This window comes from Hyperolius riggenbachi, chromosome 5 (assembly GCF_040937935.1).
Source record: "Hyperolius riggenbachi isolate aHypRig1 chromosome 5, aHypRig1.pri, whole genome shotgun sequence".
Taxonomy (NCBI): domain Eukaryota; kingdom Metazoa; phylum Chordata; class Amphibia; order Anura; family Hyperoliidae; genus Hyperolius; species Hyperolius riggenbachi.
Genome location: NC_090650.1, coordinates 103,250,225 through 103,272,116, shown reverse-complemented (window position 1 = coordinate 103,272,116; position 21,892 = coordinate 103,250,225). Strand labels below are relative to the sequence as shown.

The window sequence follows — 21,892 nt, the reverse complement described above, 5'->3', positions numbered from 1 at the left end:
AAAAGTGAATTGCATACGGCCCTGGGACTGAGAAATGCTTGGTGCATACTGGAAAGACACAAAGAAATGGTTTACACTGGGCGGCAGGAACAAGTGGAACCTGGGCATATAAACTTTATAGTAAACGTTTAAAAATGTTTGTATATATAGTCATTTTAGCATTCGTAGCATGGTCAGGTGACCAATGCTGTTCTTTGTATTTTCTCTGCATGGGATCTAATGGAGGAGGGATGCCTTCTGGGAGGAAAGGTATGGCCAAGCTGCTTCTTACCACCATTCATAATCAGGATGCGGGCGGAGGTGGGGTTGAGATATAACCAAACCTCACCCATTGGAGTTTACAGAAGCATGTGGCTCCGACTGTAGGGAGGGCGTTTTTGCTGCAAGGAAGCCAGGCAGTCTTTAGTTCAAAACACAACAGCAGTTGCATGACAGCACTTCAAACGGAGGTGTTTTTGGACATAATAAGACAATTACTCTTATGTTAAAGAACTGCTGGGATGGGGGGACTGGTCTTTAATGAAAATTTAGCATGGAGAAGAGCCTTTAAGTAAAGCTGTCATGAGAGAAAGACCCCAACTGTTCTCCTTCTAAAAATACTAGTGTACGGCCTATAACACTATGTTCTGGTTACAATACATTGTAGCTCAGTCTCATGGAACAAGTACACAGATCATAACTCACAACGTTCCCCTGATTTTTTTGACCTGCATACTTGTTCTGGTGACTGATACCCAGAGGATCAGCACTACAGTCAGGTAAATAATATGTGCGTGCAGGACTCCACAATGGCAGCCGCTATGTTTCTCTCATCCTGCCTAATAAAAGCCCATGGATCTGCGTCCATGGGCTGTATCCGGGGGAGGCGGAGAAAGCGCAGGCGCGGAGTAGTGGGCGCATGTGAGGGAGTGTTGGTGTACGTGGGTATGCGGGACGTGGGCAAGTTTTGGCATACATGGGCGCACATGTGATGTGTTGTTTATCAATCTAACGCCTGTTTTTTTTCAAATGGTCCTAATTGATTAATAACAATATAAATGCTGTGACACAGAGGCACTGTAGTGACATATAGTAGAATGCAGCACATTATTCAGGTACCCACTTTTATGGTAATTTTCCTTGTTTCAGCATCAGAAACACTTCCTGTATCCATGCATTGCTGTATATTGGTATGTAATCCCACCTTCCATTGATGCTTAAGGTGGCCACTAACAACCCAATTTCTAGCGAAAAATCAATCAGAAATTCTTATCGGACGAAAAATCGTTCACTACACCATCAACTAACTAATCATTGCTTCCTATCTATCACGACCAACAAGAAAATCCAAATTTTGGTTCAACGAAAATTCAATCGGACGATTGTTTTTATAATTGTTCATTATCGATTGTGCCCATCAACTGAGATTATTTACAACCAATCCAATCAGAATTTCTGATCGCTCTAACGATTTTTAGCTAGAAATTGGACCGTTAGTGGCCAGCTTTAGCCTAAACTGATTAGATATGCGGAATGCTCAACACCAGAGCATTCTAGGAGACCAGGTATATTTTCTACTAGCTTTGAAGCTCTCAAAAATAAACATTTCGCAGAGATCACCTGGCAGGACCAAAGATTTATCACAATTTACCTGTGATAAATTTCAGAATGTGAATCGGGGATTGGAAAGATTTTACAATGAGCAAACACTGACTAAATCATTTAGAAATGAATATTGCAAAACAAATAATTAATTTTATTCATTACGCTATTTTCACTACATTTCCTCTTTAAGATTAGCGGTTATAGGTTTACCCAGGGAAACAGTACAAACAGCGACCAGAGGGATGCAGCAGCTCATAGCAACCACATTATTACATATGGATTTCACTGCAATGACAGACTGCCGCTATTTGTTTGATATGGGCTACCAACCTTTAACTAACATTCTGTGACTTTTCAATATTTGATCAATAATTTCTATATGTGCTAATATTTAATCTGACAGTATAAGATGGGCTGAATTAATACTGTAAGGATTTCATCAACCCTTGAATAAATGTTCTCCTAGGCCGGATCCACACTATAAGCGCACGCACACACTAATAAACTTTTGTGGGCGCTTGCATTTGATTATTGCTTGCTGAGCGCTTGTTAAATAATCGCTCCCATTCACTTTCATTAAAATTGCTGTAAAAATCGCGATTACTGAGATTTTAATGAAAGTGAATGGGAGCGATTTTTTAACAAGCGCTCAACAAGCGATAATCAAGAGCATGCGCTCACAAAAGCACTTATAGTGTGGATCCGGCCTTATAACACCAAATAAGATTGTGAGATTTGGTGACTTCTCTATATTTAACTGAGCCTTTAGGGTGATATACAGGTCCTCTTCTTTCCCATAGTGCTTCACTGTTCATCGGTTCATGTTTAAAAAGTCAAAAAGCTTCAGTGGAAAATGACTTCCATCATGGATATAAGTAAAATAAATGCAAAAAAAGTACCATCACTGACTGAGCATACTGTTCAGAATCTTAATCTAACATGCACATTGCCATTTACACAAAAGACATTTTACAGGAAACATTAGCTATATGTAATTTGCGCTATATAAATTATTCATTATATGCATTAATCATTACGTACTGCAAACCACACGCACTATCCATCTACCACATAATGTACTGCTACTATATGTTAGTCATTTTCACATCAATGCCATTCTTATTGAAACCGGTATAATATATTCAATTCTGCTATCATTTTATAGGCTATTTGAGCTTTTCCACCAGCAAGTGCGATCGCAAGCACAAGTCACCTGCGCTTGCAATCGCACAAGCTGCTTTTTTGCACTGTACCGCCGTCGGGAATGAGGCGCGATCATGACGAGAATCGCACCGACCGGTGATCGCGATTCCACAAAAAACAGAAACGGAAAAACGGCTGCGATCCGCTTTTTGAATCGGACCGCAGCCAGTGGAAAAGGGCCTTAAGAGCGATTTGCATTAAATCACAAAACGCTAGTGATTTTTAAATCACTAGGGTTGCTACTTTAACATAGGAATTGTGAAACATAGGAATCGTGAAACATAGGAATCGTGAAACATAGGAATCGTGAAACATAGGAATCGTGAATTTTAACTGTGATTGTGCTTCATGTTAAAAGATAAATGTGCAATCGCATAAAAAATTTAAGCTTGCGTTGTTCTTTTGCGATTGCTAGTGGAAAAGGGCCCTTACCCTTGCCTACCCCTGGTGACGCTCACAGCCTGGGGATCCATCATATAAGGGTCATAAAACAAGTGTGGACAATTTAATATTCTTACCCATAACAAGTGTAGCCACAAAAACACCAGATCTAAAGGATGGACTCCTTTATCGGAGGGAGTTAAGTAGTAGTTGGGGTCCCCATACAGCTCTGGAATCCCCAGTTGTTCCCCTGTAGTTACATCCCTGAGATATAGATTTGTTTTCCTTACCACTTCTAACCCTGTATCTGCAGGTCAATAATGGATTAATAATGCAGCAACTTCCTGCAAAGGGCTTCCTGCCCAAATAGCCACATTCCTAAGTATTTACATTTGTTGTCCGCATATGTTAGATTTTAATGGTCTCTATGAAACCAGTGACATGAATAGCGGTTGTACAGACCACACATGAAAGTCATCTATGGGAGTAATCAGAGGATTCTGTACATCTTCCCTTGTCACGTTGCCATAGCAGCTCAGGGGTTAAGATCAGAGCTAATGTGGTTGTGTCAGAGGCTGCCAATATCTCCTTCCTGTGAGATGCATTAGTAAGGAAGAAAGTTGGCCACTATGGTTAAACAAGGAATTCCAGACAAAGGCGATGATCTGCCTTTCGCCTGAGCTTGTTTAAATAACCGTAAAGAGGCAAAACTGTGTTCTTACATGGAAATGTTCATTTAAAGCATGTTCCTCTCTAAAAGTCATCAGTGGAGCCAGCTGTTCATGATTCAGCAAATAGGGTAATTAATTCAAATATATAAGCCATACAAAAGGATAAAAGTGCATGCTTACCTTAAAGTTGTGTGCTTTCTCATAGTTGCAATGGTTGTCATTTTGTGTCAGCGCTGCTCTCCGGACCAGTGAGGTGATCTGCGAATAGGCAAAGAGTTTCAGAGGCTGCCACAACAATGCGCTCCTGCCCCCCACTTTCATCCCCAACGCTAGCGCCAGCAGCTCCTGCTGCTTTCTGCCCCGCTTGGACTTTTGTACAGCTGTGTAGTTCTTCTCATTTTCCAGCCAGAGCTCCTCAGACAGCATCGTGTCTGACTCCCAGATCCTTTCAGTTTCCTCCTCTGAGCCCTGTAAGCTTACAGGCACTAGGTTGGTCCAGCTGCTTCTGATGCTACAGAGCAGATTGGAAGCAGCTGCAGCCCATTCTGCTGAGACCTCCGACATGTGACTTGAATGGGCTGTCTTGTGGGATGGAAGGAGCTTCTGCATTTCAATAACTAGTGGACCTGCTTTGTTTTACTTCTTAAGACAGGCGTGTGCCTGAGTCAGCTGCAGCCCTCAGACTACAATAAAGCCTCCTCAGCAACAGCATCCAACCAAAAGTTATCAGGGGGGAGGATATCTAACAGCCAGTGACACAAGTCCTCGCAGCAGAGAGCATCACTTGTGTGCTGTGAGGACACATCTGTCTCTGCTGATGCTGTGTCCAGCCAGGGACTGGATCTTTCCCCCTCCTTCCATCCCACCCAAATAAAGACTTGGGAGTCACTCTAGTCTGGAAACCACTAGATTAAACTGTGCTAAATCCAACTGATGGATTAATTTTGAAATGAGCAAATCTCCCCCATTTTTCATATCCTCTGTGAGTGAAAATCCCCTAGGAGTCTGAGGAGGATTATCCAAGGCTCTCCTACATGTCATTTTTAATCTACTGGCCCTCGATTCTCTTAATAGCTCTTTGGGTTCCCTTGCTTACCGAATCTTATTAACCCTTTCAAGGGGTAGCCATTTATTTCAACAGGAGTTAGGAGATGCTTATCTGTTATCCCTAAATGTGAGGTCTGTCATCACAGAGGAGCATCTGCTTATTATCTCTCTATATTACCCTCATTTGGCCTCATTAACATCGGCATAGGTTCCCCTTTGCCTAAATGAAAATGAACGACATGGTAAAAGAATACTTAGCTTATGGACTTGCATAAGGCTACTTTAAGGGATGTGTGGACTGGGGATGCTTTTTAATGCAGATGCTTAATGCTTAATCTTTACACGTGCAAAGTATTCCAGGTCAATGAATCATGGAGGTTTAAAGTGGACCTTTGCCTGTGTATTGAAATTCAATTACACCGCGCACATGCATCCAAGCATGAGATGATGCATGTTCCACTTGCAGTGGAAAAAAATGTAGTGCTTTAGCACAGTTATTTTATTTAGTTATCGCTATGCATTTATATATTGTGTTATATACATTAAAAGAAAAAAAAATCAAATTAAATACTGTATTACAAATAACCGTTTTAGACCATTTTGACGTCCTCCATCCACTCAGTAATGTTAAGTGAGTACAAGGGAATTATGCTTTCCTAAACTAAAGCGGTCTCTATTACACAAATAAAGTCCCCAGAATTGGTGATTAATTGAAAGCCCTATTATTCTGCATAGACCCATATGCAATTAACTATTTTCTCCTGAGTAATATTTTCTCACAAGGTTGATTCACTATAACAAATAGCGTGCCTTATCAGAAGTTAATATGCCTTATCAGAGTTAACATGCCTTATCAGATTTAGCGTGCCATCAGAGTAGCGATCAGAGTAGCATAGCGAGCGCTTATGCCTGCTAATTGGCAATGACGAGAGCTCCACTCGTCCTGCTCTGAGCTCCTGCAGGTCCAATCACTTTAAAGGACATCCTGCACTTTGCTTGGCCCCATAGGCTGCCTGTCAAGTTTCCTGTCAAGTGACAGGCAGCCTATTGGGCCAATCAAGGTGCAGGGATAATGTCCTTTAAAGTGATTGGACCTGCAGGGGCTCAGGGCAGGACGAGGGGAGCGCTTGCCATTGCCAATTAGAAGGCATAAATTTGTAGCGCTCGCTATGCTACTCTGATAAGGCACTCATTAACTCTGATAAGGCATGTTAACTCTAATAAGGTGCGCTATTTGTTATAGTGAATCAACCCCCTTGTGATAAAATGCCTTTTTCCCTGTAACATTCACAATTTGTATATTCAACTCAAAATTGTGAATTCCAATGAGCAGGTCGGAATTCAGAATTTTGTAAATTGCATACACTCATCCATAGAGTACAGCATATAACTCACATTACTTACTGCCTGGCAGAAGAGCTCACAATCTTGTCATCTCATAGTCTCTACCATAGTCTACAGCCAACTTTGCATTAAAATCAATTCATTTTTTAGTATTTTTTTAAATGTTGAAGGAAATCCACACAAAACATGGGGAGAACATACAAACTACACCAAATCAGGTTGACTATGAGGCTAGGTTCAAAGTGGGCTATTGTGGTGAGTCGTAACAGCCATTGCGGTGCGTAGTGACAGAGTGCGGAATCCTAATGCCATGCGTTTACTGAATAAAGCTGGCGCTAAAAGTACAGTGAAGCATCACTGTATGCAACGCAACGTTTGGGTAGAGTGCGGTGATGCTTTCCTGACCATTGCGTCTCATTCCTGCTGTTACAGGGAATGCAATACAGCTTTCACTGTGAACCTAGCCTAAGGCTGGATTCACACTATGGGCTCGAATCTCTAAACCATGATTACCCAAATATCACACCTCATCAAAGAGATCACACCTTATCAAAGTTAACACGCCTTATCAGAGTAGCATAGTGAGCGCTACGAACACATTAGGGCTCAGAGCAGGATGAATGCCATTGCTAATTAGCAGGCATACGTTCATAGCGCTCGCTATGCTACTCTGATACGGCATGTTGATTTTGATAAGGTGTGATACCTTTGATAAGATGGTTTAGTGAATCAAGACCTATGTGTGTTGCATAACACATGCATTATAATGTGTGTGAACTGCGTCGGACATTGGGTGCGCTATAAAATACAAGTTAATCCAAATCCTGAATACAGTGAGTTAGAATAACTCGATTCGTTACAGCGCAAACATGTGAACAGGCCCATAGATTTGTATGAACAGTGAGTTGACATGCAGAATTATTCTGTAACGGAATTGAGCACAGTAAAACAATAGCTGGATAGTGTACTGGTTACCCTAAGATTAAGGGCTAGTTTAGACAAGACAAGATACAGTCACGTTTTTCTCCTGGCGGACTCAAACGTGCAGAGCTGCAGCCACTAGGGCACGCTCTATAGGAAATAGCCTGTTTCCGCTGACAGATGCCTAAATTGTTTATGAGTTGCTAATGAATTATCCCTGCTCTGTGCACTGTGCTGACATCATCAGAAAGGCAGCAGAAATTAGCGATGGTAAGAAGTGACCAAGAAAACATATTGCGACTAGTATGCCTGTCACTTCAAGATGCAAATAATGTCTGTTTATTAGTTGCATCAAAACCGAGCACCAGGAAGACTGCTAAACATTGTTACTTTTTTATATCAGACGAGGATCCCCCTAATAAAAATCATGTCTAATGAATGATGCAAATAACAGGATCTGTGGGCTGATGATGCTTGGCTCAGCATCGTGGTGGAGTTCTAGTTAACAGTAAAAGGACGCTTTTTATGGGAGGCTGAATTACTTGCCTGCCAGCTCCTCCGCTGCCCCAGCCTGGTGCTTGGTCACGTTCACTACGGGCGTTTGAAAGGCGGACCCCCTATGGAGTTACATCAGAGCGCAGCGGTTGCCATCCTCAGAAGTGAAACATCACTGCATGTCAAACGATGACATATGTGGTGTCACAAGCACTGCCATTTGACTGCCTGAAATTGCAGACGAAAGACACTCGGGGTCAGCAGTCTGCCCAATAAGCGCACAGTTCAGCCGCCTGTAGAAATAGGGCCTAAGTGAGGCACCGATAGAACTCTCTGGCAAGACTGCAGCCTGCAGCTCTAAAGGTCTGTGCTGAAGGAAGTGGATGGTGCAGAGGCATACCTCAGAACTTTTTGAGATAAGAAAGAGGGACACTTTAAAGTGGATCCGAGATTAACTTTTACTAATTGCATAATTGTGTTCCTTTCATATTGTTTATAGGGCATTCCTCAAGCCAAATACTTTTTTTTTTTTTTTTAAATACTCTAATTCCTTATAAACTAAACAAAGCCTCACCCACAGCTTCTCCAGAGAGCCTTGGCACTCTGAGCCTTAGTAGCAAGTGCTTATGGGAGCTAAGTCTGGGCAGGAGGAGGTTGCTAGCAAGAGATTTCAGAGGCAGAGGGGAGGAGGGAGGAGAGGGGAGTGAACAGAACATGGCCGCTCTCATTATATCACAGGAATAAATAATCATAAACTGTTGAAGCTGTTTGCAGGAAGATTTGCGGTGTAAACCATCTAAACTTTAGATACGATATACAAGTAGTCCCTGGTTAATGAACGAGATAGGGACTGTAGGTTCGTTCTTAACCTGAGTCTGTTCTCTTAAATTAAAACATTGTGCACTCTCTGTCCCCTGTACCTCCTCTGTGATCCCCTGTGCCTCCAGTGTTCCCCTCTGAGTCACCTCTGCCCTCTGTATCTGCTTATACAAGTTTAAAAACCATTTTTTCTTTGAATTTTTTAAAATCGATTTTCTCAAAAACTACAAGTTCAATTTGAAAATTTTTTTTTACTTGTTCCCATGGAAACACAGAATCCATGCCGTTCCTATTGGCAGGTCGTTCGTAAGTTGGGGACTACCTGTATAGACAAGTTACTTGTTATAGTTAGTTTTTCATCTCAGATCCGCTATAAGACACAATCCTAATCATGCCCCCGCCATGCCCATAGTCACTGATCTCAAAAAGAATTCAGAGGCAAAAGACAAAGTTTTAAAATTCAAACCACACTGGTCCTCTCTATATCATCACTAGTTCTGCTTTGTTTTAACATTTAAAGAAAATAAATATATTAATTTAAATGATATAAATAACATTTAGAGTATATTAAGCAGGTTAGCCTTCAGTCGTTTTTCACTTTATGCATCCGAGCAATTTTCACCTCCCATTCATCCGCCAATAACTTTATCACTACTTGTCACAACAAATTGATCTATATCTTGTTTTTTTCCGCCACCAATTAGGGTTTCTTTGGGTGGTAAATTTTGCTAAGAATTATTTTTTCGTTTTCGGCCAGTATAGCTTTAAAATAATACATGCTACCATAATTAAAACCCACATATTTTATTTGCCAATTTGTCCTGGTTATTACACCATTTAAATTATGTCCCTATCACAATGTATGGCCAATAAACTGGGTTTATTTAGTCTAGAGAAAAGATGCCTTAAGGTTCGTATACACGTCCGATAAAGATCGTTCGTTACGAACGATTCGTGACGTTTACACGATATTCAAATTAGACCGAAAAGATCGTTCGTAATGAACGATTGTGTACACACGTGAACGATATAAGTATAAAGTACTGAACGACGAACGATAAAAAAAATGCGTGCGCAAACGGGAGTGACGTTATGACAGGCAATAAGAACATGCGTACTACTCCACAGATAATCATTATCCGACGATCTTTGTACACACTGCAACGATTGAACGATTATCTTTCGAAAAAATCCACCGGGTTGGATCGATCGGATTGAACATAACGGTCGTTATCGTCCCAAAAAACGATCGTTGGAAAATTTGGAACGCACGATTATCGGTCCGATTGTCGTTATCGTTCGTTTTCGAACGATCGTTATCGTACGTGTGTACTCAGCTTTAGAGGGGATCTAACTAACATGAATAAATACATCAGAGGGCAATATAATAGCTTGGCGGATGAGCTTTTTGTCCCTAGGCCTTCTCAAAGGACTAGAGGACATGATCTGCGCATGCAGGAAAAACGTTTTAGCCATTTATTTAGGAAAGGGTTCTTTACAGTAAGAGTAATTAAGATGTGGAATGCATTGCCTCAGGAAGTCGTTATGGCAAACGCTATACCTGCATTTAAATGGGGCTTAGATGCTTTCCTTGCGTTGAAAGACATCCATGGCTACAATTACTAGGTAATGCCTAATGATGTTGATCCAGGGATTTTATCTGATTGCCATCTGGAGTCGGGAGGGAAATTTTTCCCTTTTGGGGCTAATTGGACCATGCCTTGTAAGGGTTTTTTCCGCCTTCCTCTGGATCAACAGGGATATGTGAGGGAGCAGGCTGGTGTTGTACTTTATACTGGTTGAACTCGATGGACGTATGTCTTTTTTCAACCAAAATAACTATGTAACTATGTATTTTATTTGGGACAAAGGTGCATTTTTTCAGTTTTGCATCCACCACTATTTACAAGCTTACAATTTAAAAAATAGTAGTATACCCTCTTGACATGCATATTAAAAAAAGTTCAGACCCTTAGGTAACTATTTATGTCTTTTTTCTTTTAATTATAATTTTTTTTTAATTAAATATATATATATATTTTTTTAGATTGTTGGAGGTAAACAGTTAATTTAAAATGTAATTGTTTGTGTGTTTAATAGCGGCATTGGGAGCATGCGGGTGCGCACAGCAGTGCTGCAGCAGCCTTTTGGACGTAGCAGCAATGTCCAAAAGGTTAAAGTGGTTACACATTTTTCTGTAGAAAAACACATATATTTACATAGATCTGTACATCAGTCCTGAAAGAGGGACAAATGAGGAAGAAAGAGGGACAGAGATTAAGTGGCCAAAGAGGGACTGTCCTTCTGAAAAAGGGAGAGTTGGGAGCTATGCAGAGGTACATTACCAAATACTATACAAATGGTTTATTTGAAATCAGTTGATTAAAGAGAATCTGTACTCTAATATTCTTACACCAAAAAGCATACCATTCTATTCCTTATTTTCTCCTGTGCCCCTCTGTGTTGTTTCTGCCACTCTCTGCTGCAATCCTGGCTTGTAATTAACTGTTTTAGGCAGTGTTTACAAACAAACTAACCAGCTTGTAATAGGCTCACTTAAAGGGAACCAGAGGCCCCAGGAAAAATATTCTATACATACCTGGGGCTTCCTCCAGCCCCATACGCACGGATCGCTCCCACGCCGTCGTCCTTTGCTGCCTGTATCCGCCGGTACCAGGTCCCGTCATGGCCGCCAGTCGTGGCCAATTGTCCGCATCACACGGGGCTCCCTCCATATACGTACGCGTGAGGCTGCTTACAGCGCAGCCGCATGCGTACGGGTATGGAGGGAGCCGCTGTGATGCGGACAATTGGCCGCGTGTGCCGGAACCCGATACCGCCGATCCAGGAAGCGGAGGATGGCGGCGTGGGAGCGATCCAGGCTTATGGGGCTGGAAAAAGCCCCAGGTATGTATAAAACTTTTTTTTTACGTTCCTCTCTGGTTCCCGTTAAACAGAGTGTGTGAGTCATACAGAGTGTGCAGGGGGCCTGCAGAGGGTGTGTATCGCTTCTATCCAATTACAAGCAGCCCTGCACATTCCACACATTCAAGCCTTGAGGTGCGTACACACATGCGACTATAGTCGTTTGTAACGATCGTTCCCCGATCTTTACCAACGACGATCGTTACAAAAAACGAACCAACGACTATTAAGGCAAACGACGAACGAGTCAAATCGCTACAAAACAAAGTTCTGTCTTGGCGGATTTTTACCACCGACGATCGTTAGCAAAAGTGGTACATCGTTGGAAACGATCGTTCGTACCAGGCTGGACATGCGCATTTCACTTTTTCTCCAAGGAACTTTACAATTTTATGCGCAGGCGCAATAAGTGCTTTTACATGGTGTAACGTTCGTTCTAACGATGTGATCGTTACACACTTTTTACAACTAACTTTACTTCGGTCGTTCTTTCGTCAATTAAAAGATCGTTCGTCGTTAACAACGAACGATCGTTGTCGCATGTGTGTACGTAGCATTAGCCCGACAGACACGACAGAGGAAAGGAGATAAGATTTATTACAGAGACAGTGCAATTAGGAAAGGCTGCAGTAAGCCAGAGCACATTAGAACAGGCATAGGAACTTATAGGATAGAAGAACTAAGGCTGAAAAATTTGTTACAGAGTCTTTTTAAAGAGCTTCCACACTGATTCAGATAAGCTCTGAGGGCCTCACAAGACTAGAAAAACATTTCTGCTCAGAGCTGGGATTTATATAGATCAAGCTGCAAGTCCAGTATGCTCCAATCACACAAATGAAACGGCTGGAATGACAGCACGGAGATCTAACTCATGGGTGAACCGGCATTTGACTGATTGCAAGATTGAAGACATGTCCAGGTACAGCAGAAATTGCTTTAATGGGCTTCTAAAGAAATAACAATCCTGTGCATTATAAGACTCAAATAAAGGCTGACAGAGGCAGCTTCAGGATGGAGAACTCTTGTAGCAGTCTGTGAGATCGGCCATTCTATATGCTCCACTTTTGGCTTAATATAACCCGGCCTTTGTACAGGAGAATGAGAAAGAACATATTTTAATTAAGATAATGGAGTGCCTCTTACAATCAATAATTAGTCATTAGACACCAGTTGAAAATCTCTAAACAGGGTCTCATTTTAATCCCCCAGAGCTGCTCCAGAAGACACCTGGACCTCAGAGTCCACACAGATAATCTATTCTTTCCCTGCATACACAGTACATCCAGTATACAGAAGGGCAGCCCCACAGCAGCTGGCACTGGCCACTTTCATGACAATATTTTTACTTGCATAGAATACGCAAGCTGCAACAGCTGATTCTAAGAATATTCAGGTTCATAGTTTATTTCCCTCTACTATAAGACGTTATGGTTAGGACAGTATCTGCAGATCATAGGGCCCAGAAAAACATTGATGAAACCCCTCTGTCTAGGTTCCCTCTCCACTGCAGTGACTCATGCAGCCAAGAGAAACATCCATCACAGGGTCATATAACAAGTGCTTCCACTATGATCCTGCCTCCTAGAACAAGTGCCTTCACCATGCCCCCTACCTTAACAGTGTGTCTACCATGACACCTCCTTAACAGTATGGTCATCATGACCTCCCATAACAGTGCTGTCACTAAGACCTCCACAACAGTGTGGCCACCATGGAGCCCCCCTGTGTGACCACTATGGCCCCCATAACAGTGCTACCATCATGACCCTTCATAACAGTATGTATGTCTTTCAGTGACACTAAAAAGCAACAGAACTGTGTCACAAGAGCCCCACTGGCCGTGAACACGCAAAACCGTCCGATCCGATTCTAGCACACAGATTGAGAGCTATGGACGCAATCTGCGTAGAATTGGCGGAGTTTGAGCGTCACGACGCAGTAGGGAGCCTGTGAGGTTACGAAAATACACTTTTACTCCAACCCAGGGGTAGATTTGCCACCATCTCTGTTTTCTATCAGCCCAGAGAAAACTGCTAACTGGCTATAGACCTGTGAAACAAACAACCGGTTAAAACTGTGCAATTCCTATCTATCTATCAAAACAGTAGCGTCCCTTCGGAAGTTTAGGTCTCGTCTGTGTATACTGAATAGAAGGTTTTACTGAGAGGTAAAGACCTTTTAGAAAGCCTTTATTTGTTACAATATAAATAATTAATATATACAGACAATCGTGAACAATTAAACGATGAGAGACAGTGATAACACAGTACATAAAAGAAAAGGGATAAAAAGAACGAATACTTATGATTCTGTGGAAAGTCCGTTCGGGAAAAGACAAAGTTCCTTTGTTGCAGTTAGTTCGCAATATGGCCGAACCACATGGCCGTTGCTCCGCCTGCAAGATGGCCACTGCTATTTCCCCAAGCAGTGGCAGTCGTTTCGGTATGATGGAAAGTGGGGGAATTGGCTGGGAGTCCTCATGCAATCAGTTTTGAGCACTGACATTTCTGGGCGGAGTCTCAAGCTCAGCCCAGGGGCGTGTCAGGCAGTGAGTTCTCAGGGGAGGAACTTCCAACCATCCACAAAATATGTCCAATTTCATATCCCGCCGGGGTTTTGTCGCACATGCAAACCGATTTCATATTCAGATTGGGCTGAGAATACACGTTCATAGGACATCAAACTTGCAATATTTGGGGCGCACGGGGACCCCATTATTCATATCTCAGCCCCTGCTCGGGTTACCTGGCTATGTCTAGTATCACCATATTCTACAGAATTAGGGAAACAAAATTACGTAATTTTCATATTCCTCCTATGGATGGTATTTGCAAAATGTGACAAGTTATCAACACCATGCATTCCATATTCAGTCTAGTCGGTGCCGTCAAGACTGGGAGGAATGTAGGTGTCAATAGACCTCATGCTGTGCTAGCTTCCCCTGTTGAATAGACTCTGTTGGTATTTCAGCTCTGCCCAATTAGCACATTAGTGTCACCAGAGCTTTTCCGGGAGCCTTAAAAGGATTTCTTGCTAAACCAGGTTGCTTTAGCCATATGCTAACGCAGGCCCATTCAGCCCTCATGGCAAAAAGGGGGGGAAGGCAGGAAGGAAAAACTTCTATTTAAAAATAAAGAATGTCAGTTTTCCGATCACGGTTGCGATCGGACAATCGGCCGCGAATCCTCGGACGACTGGGCGTCGCCCGGCGTCACACCTCCCCCTTCCCGAGCTCTGCTCAGGGAGGTGTCAACAGGACGCCTTCCGTAGCAGCTATTGGCGCTGTTGGGTCGGGTTCCCCCTGACACCGCGACAGCCCATCAGCGTTTTGGTGTCGGCTGCCTGCTTTGTGTTGGATCGTAAAGTCGTACTGCTGCAATGACAGGCTCCACCGTAGGAGCTTGCCGTTGGTTCCAGCAGTACGGTTTAGCCAACTCAGGGGATTGTGATCAGTGACGATCGTGAAGGAGCGGCCGTACAGATACGACTGCAGTTTCTGTAGGGCCCACACGATCGCCAGGCACTCCTTTTCAGTTGTGGAGTAGGCTACCTCTCGGGGCAGGAGCTTCCGGCTCAGGTAGAGGATAGGGTGTTCATCCCCCTTTCCATCCACCTGGCTGAGGACTGCGCCGAGACCGTAGTCAGAGGCATCGGTTTGCACCACAAACCGACGACTGAAGTCTGGGGCCTGAAGCACAGGGGCGCTTGCGAGGGCCTGCTTCAAGGCCTGGAAGGCATTCTCGCAAGCGGGGGTCCAGCTAACAACCTTGGGGTGCTTCTTGCTAGTGGCATCGGTCAGGGGCTTCGCCAGTGTACTATAGGCGGGAACAAATTTCCTATAGTAGCCGGCGGTCCCCAGGAACGCCTGGACCTGCTTTTTCGTGATAGGTCGAGGCCATGCCAGGATGGCGTCCACCTTTCCCGTGTCAGGTTTCAGGGTGGTACCCCCCACCCGGTGACCTAAGTACTGCACCTCGGTCATGCCAATCTGACACTTACTCGGTTTAACCGTCAGATTGGCCATGGCCAGCCTCTCTAGTACCTGGGACAGGTGTTTGAGGTGTTCTTCCCAGGTGGGGCTGAACACCGCAATGTCATCCAGATACGCTACAGCGAACCCTTGCATTCCCTCTAGCAGGTCGTTCACGGCCCGCTGAAACGTGGCGGGGGCGTTCTTCATCCCAAAGGGCATCATCGTGAACTCGAAGAGGCCGAAAGGGGTGATGAAGGCCGACTTTTGCCTCGCGTCAGGTGCAAGTGGTATCTGCCAATACCCCCGGCTCAGATCCATGATTGATAGGTACCTGGCTGATGCCAGTGTATCTAGCAGCTCATCAATGCGAGGCATGGGGTAGGCGTCTGTAGTGGTGATGGCGTTCAGTTTCCTGTAGTCTACGCAGAACCGAGTTGTCTGGTCCTTCTTGGGGACCAGGACAACAGGGGCTGCCCAGGCACTACTGGACTTTTGAACCACCCCTAACTCCAGCATCTCCCTCACCTCCTTCTGCATGTCCGCCTGTACCTCGGGAGAGACACGGTAAGCGGATTGCCTGATGGGGGGATGGGTACCTGTATCTACCCCATGCACCGCCATACTGGTCCGCCCCGGGATACCGGAGAAGGTGTGCTGGTACTGGCCCAGCACCTTCTGTAACTGCTCTTGCTGGGCTGAGGCGAGCTGTGGATTGACGTTTAGGTCGCCGTCCACATCTCGTACGTCAGCCAGCAGGTCTAACAGGGGGTCTGCCTCTCCCTGCTCTAACCGGCTGCACACTGGCAGCGCATACTGGGTCCTGTCATGGTGGGCCTTCAGCATGTTTACATGAAAGCTCTTCTGCTTCCTGCCCCCCATGTTCACTAGATACGTCAGAGGGTTTAACCGCTGCACTACAGTAAAAGGCCCCTCCCAGGCTGCTTGCAGCTTGTTCTGCCTCACGGGAAGAAGGGCATATACCTTGTCACCCACATCAAATGACCGCTCTCCAGCAGTGCGGTCGTACCATGCTTTTTGTTTGGCCTGAGCCTGGGCCAGGTTGTTGGTCACTACTGCGGACAGGGACTCCATTTTGTCCCTGAACTTGAGGACGTAATCGACCACGGAGACATCAGTGGGGTCGCCCTTGCCCTCCCATGTCTCCCGCATCAATTGTAAGGGTCCTCGGACATTCCTCCCATACAGGAGTTCAAACGGGGAAAACCCGGTTGACTCCTGCGGCACCTCCCTGTACGCAAACAACAGATGAGGCAGGTATCGTTCCCAGTCCCCACCTTGCGACTCAACAAACGTGGTCAGCATTTGCTTCAGCGTCCCGTTGAACCGTTCACACAGTCCATTGGTCTGCGGGTGGTAGGGACTGGAGACAATGTGCGTCATGTGTATCTTTTTGCACAGGGCCTCCATGAGTTCGGACATAAACTGGGATCCCTGATCGGAGAGCATCTCCGCAGGGAACCCGACTCGGGAGAAAATGTTAAGTAGCGCGTCTGCTACCTTGTCCGCCCTCAGGGAGGAAAGCGCCATGGCCTCAGGATAGCGGGTGGCGTAATCCACCACCGTCAGGATGTACCTTTTGCCACTGCTGCTGGGAGTGGGCAATGGTCCAATTATGTCGACTGCCACTCTGTGAAAGGGCTCACCTATGATTGGCAGTGGACACAAGGGAGCCTTGCGGGGGTTCCCAGCCCGTTTTACCTTTTGGCAAACAGTACATGAGCGGCAATAGTTGGTCACATCGATCCGCATCCTGGGCCAGTAGAAATGACCCTGGATACGGTCAAGTGTCTTGTGGATTCCCAAGTGCCCTGCCAGGGGAATGTCATGTGCGGACTTCAGCACATGCCCCCGGAAGGCACTGGGTACCACAAGCAACTTGGTACCCACACTTGTTTCACCTTCGGTGGGCTGTACAGGCTCGCTGTACAGCTTACCACCTTCCCAATATACCTTGAAGGTATCTTCATTCGTGAGGGGCTCCGAAGCCTGCCTTCTGAGTGCCTCGAGGCTAGGGTCAGTCTGGAGTGCTTGCACAAATGCAGCACTCTCGCTCTCAGCCAGCTGGCCCGTGGCATATGCAGTTAGTGGCTGAAGGCTACCATCCCTGTGGTCAGAGGAGGGGGAGGAGGCCGGAACCTCTTCCACCTGCTCTGAGCCCAGGTTCTGAGCAGCGCGGCTGCGTGTTACTGCCAGTACAGGTACACCTTCAGACTGGCACATACTGGCATTACTCACATCCTGGCTGCATGCATGAATTACAGTGACAGGTACAACAACATTTTCATCACAAACAATCGGTATATCAAACACAGGTACCTGTGACACAGGTACTATTGGACTCGGTACCCCTGGACTGGGCACATTCAACCCACCTCCCCCCTGTTCTTGCCCCTTGGTGCAAAGTACCTTAGTGTGGGCGGAGAGTCCGTCTCCCTCCTGGCAGTCTGAGGGGCTTGGGGCAGGTTCATAATAGGACACAAGCTTGCCCAGGTCGGTCCCCAACAAAACTGGGACCGGCAGTTGGTCCAGGACCCCAACAACCTTCTCTTGAACCCCCACCCCCCAATCGATGGACACCCGAGCCTGGGGAATGCGAGAAAGAGTGCCCCCCACTCCAGTGAGGGTAAGGTATTTGTCAGGGAGGATATTTTCCGTCGGGACCAGGTGCGCACGCACCAGGGTGACATCCGCTCCAGTGTCGCGGAAACCGGTAACAAGCTGGTCGTTCACTGTAACCAGCTGGTGGTTGCTCGTAGCGGAGTGGATCCCTCTCCCACCTGCGAACATGACGTTGTTGGGTGCTCCCGGCTGGGGTGCGCTGGCTGGCGGCAGTTGCCGTGGGCGAGGTGTAGGTGGTGCGGTCTGCCTCCGCTCCGGGCAGTTAAACTTCATGTGTCCGGGCTTGCGGCAAAAGTGACAGGTGATGCCCTCTGTTACTGCAGGCCTGGACGCAGCAGCTGCGCTGGAGGGCCTCTGGGGCGCACGGCTCACAGAGGTAGGAGAGTCTGCAAAATTGTGGGACTGACCTCCTCTCCAGCTAGATGGGGCAGTCCTGCGGGTCTCCGGCACCCTGGTCGTTGCAAAGGTCTCAGCGAGGTCTGCAGCGACCGTCGCTGACGCCGGTCGGCGCTCCAGCACAAACTGGCGTACATCAGCCGGGCAAATGTTCAGAAACTGCTCCAGGACGATTAAGTCCTCCAGGACACCGTAAGACCCTTTAGTGAGGCCTAGCGTCCACTGGCGGAGTGTGGTGAGCAGACTGCTGACCACATCTTGATAAGAATCAGTAGATTTTTTCTGCCAGGACCTGAACCTTTTCCGGTAGGCTTCTGGCGTCAGCTGGTACTTAGTGATTATAGCCTCCTTTAAAGCGGTATAATCATTGTCCTTTTCCACAGGCAGCTCTGAGAAAGCATCAAGCGCTTTGTAGCGCAGCAAGGGTGTCAGATGTCTGGCCCACTGGTCTTGGGACAGACGATACTGACGGCAGGCCTTTTCAAAAGACCTCAAAAACAAGTCAATGTCAGTGTCTTTTTCGATAATAGCAAATTTAAATTTTGCACTTACTGGAGCGGCAGTCCCTTCAGCAGGGAGGCTGGGCGTTGAACTCCGGCTGGCTTGCTGCACTTTCGCCATGTTCAGCTCATGCTGTCGTCTCTCCCGCGCCTCTGCAGATTGGCGTTCCTCTCGCTTTTGCTCCGCCATGTACTGCAGGTACTTGTCCACATCAGTTTCCATCAGCTTTTGCAATGCCTGCTGCATTACTGGATCAACATAACTGGACAGTCCAGTACTGGCCGGTTCCAGGCGAGTACTTTCAGGGGTTCTGGGGTCGGGGATCACACTGACAGCCTCCTGCGTATCTGTTGCCGCATTGCCCGCGGGTTGCTCAACCTCGGTACGCACAGGATCTTCAGTCTCTGGTTCCCCTCGACTTGCGTTAGATGAGCCGGTGTCCTCCACAGTGGACACCTCCAGCGTCCGCAGATTCTGGCTATCCCATCGGTACAAGTCCGTTATCAGGTCCTGCTGTTTCTTGCCGCGGATGTCCATGCCTCTCGCCTCGCACAGACTCTGCAGGTCGGATAGGACCATGACCTTGTAATTCCCGGACATTTCCATGCCAAATAAAAGAAAACTTAGGGGAGGGGTACTGGTTACACAGTCTCTCTGTATATATGAAAAATATATTGCACTCAGTCACTACCAACGAATTAGTTCGTTTCTCGATAGGGCTAATTCGATAGCCCTACCTGAGATACTATCAGCACACACAGATCCCACCGCTGCCACCACTGTCACAAGAGCCCCACTGGCCGTGAACACGCAAAACCGTCCGATCCGATTCTAGCACACAGATTGAGAGCTATGGACGCAATCTGCGTAGAATTGGCGGAGTTTGAGCGTCACGACGCAGTAGGGAGCCTGTGAGGTTACGAAAATACACTTTTACTCCAACCCAGGGGTAGATTTGCCACCATCTCTGTTTTCTATCAGCCCAGAGAAAACTGCTAACTGGCTATAGACCTGTGAAACAAACAACCGGTTAAAACTGTGCAATTCCTATCTATCTATCAAAACAGTAGCGTCCCTTCGGAAGTTTAGGTCTCGTCTGTGTATACTGAATAGAAGGTTTTACTGAGAGGTAAAGACCTTTTAGAAAGCCTTTATTTGTTACAATATAAATAATTAATATATACAGACAATCGTGAACAATTAAACGATGAGAGACAGTGATAACACAGTACATAAAAGAAAAGGGATAAAAAGAACGAATACTTATGATTCTGTGGAAAGTCCGTTCGGGAAAAGACAAAGTTCCTTTGTTGCAGTTAGCTCGCAATATGGCCGAACCACATGGCCGTTGCTCCGCCTGCAAGATGGCCACTGCTATTTCCCCAAGCAGTGGCAGTCGTTTCGGTATGATGGAAAGTGGGGGAATTGGCTGGGAGTCCTCATGCAATCAGTTTTGAGCACTGACATTTCTGGGCGGAGTCTCAAGCTCAGCCCAGGGGCGTGTCAGGCAGTGAGTTCTCAGGGGAGGAACTTCCAACCATCCACAAAATATGTCCAATTTCATATCCCGCCGGGGTTTTGTCGCACATGCAAACCGATTTCATATTCAGATTGGGCTGAGAATACACGTTCATAGGACATCAAACTTGCAATATTTGGGGCGCACGGGGACCCCATTATTCATATCTCAGCCCCTGCTCGGGTTACCTGGCTATGTCTAGTATCACCATATTCTACAGAATTAGGGAAACAAAATTACGTAATTTTCATATTCCTCCTATGGATGGTATTTGCAAAATGTGACAAGTTATCAACACCATGCATTCCATATTCAGTCTAGTCGGTGCCGTCAAGACTGGGAGGAATGTAGGTGTCAATAGACCTCATGCTGTGCTAGCTTCCCCTGTTGAATAGACTCTGTTGGTATTTCAGCTCTGCCCAATTAGCACATTAGTGTCACCAGAGCTTTTCCGGGAGCCTTAAAAGGATTTCTTGCTAAACCAGGTTGCTTTAGCCATATGCTAACGCAGGCCCATTCAGCCCTCATGGCAAAAAGGGGGGGAAGGCAGGAAGGAAAAACTTCTATTTAAAAATAAAGAATGTCAGTTTTCCGATCACGGTTGCGATCGGACAATCGGCCGCGAATCCTCGGACGACTGGGCGTCGCCCGGCGTCACAAACTGTGACTGAGCGAGCCTAGGGAAATTCCCAGTAACATACTAAAATTAGGATGTAAGGGGCAAAATAACTGATAAGGGCCTCAATTCTGGTAGCTATGTGAGGTAAATATTTTTTGTAGTTATAATACCTCATGCGGTATTTTCTTCTGTTTTTAGGCAATTCTGAAAGATTTATCTGCATTTCCAAACCTGTGGTAAAACATGCGGTAAAATGTGCGGTAAATGCTCATAAAGTGCAGTAAAACGTGCGGTATTTCAGTGGTAAGCATGCAGTATATTAATAATAGTAGTCCTTAATTGTCTTCCACAAGTTAGGATAGTCTGTGGAAGATTTTTTTTTGTTGAGAGTGGAGGTGTGTTTGATTAGATAGCAACCTATGAAAAGTATAATTAGAGCCCCCCCCAAAAAAAAATAATCCAGTAAATATTTGGAGTTTTATTTTTTACTATCCTTTTCTATTACACAGCCTGAATAGGAACTCCACTAAAACAGCAATAGGAACTCCACTAAAAACTTCAAATTGCATACAAATTGACTTTAGCTCCAGGTACAACAGGTCTTAAAGGAAAGCAGAGCTGGTATAAATAAAACATTTTCTACATACCTGGGGTTTCCTCCAGCCCCATAAGCACAGACCACTCCCACGCCGCCGTCCTCAGTCTTCCCGCAGTTCCGATACCGGGTCCCCTGCACTTCCGTCAGTTGGGCCAGTCTACGCAGGAGAAGTGCGCCCTCTACGTATCTCTCCAGCGGTTGCTGGAGAGATATGCAAACAGCGCACTTCACTTATGTCAGACTGGCTCCGATAGAT

At 45.6% G+C, this 21,892-nt stretch overlaps 1 protein-coding gene across 3 annotated transcripts in view; it reads right to left on the bottom strand.

The window, feature by feature from the left end:
* Positions 1 to 21,892, bottom strand: part of CHN2 (chimerin 2) — a 426,701-nt gene that overhangs the window by 105,896 nt on the left and 298,913 nt on the right. For all 3 annotated transcript variants that reach the window (XM_068236077.1, XM_068236078.1, XM_068236079.1), the window contains one exon: positions 4,020 to 4,097. In XM_068236077.1, the coding sequence (XP_068092178.1) occupies positions 4,020 to 4,097 (78 nt within the window). The remainder of the gene's footprint in view (positions 1 to 4,019; positions 4,098 to 21,892) is intronic.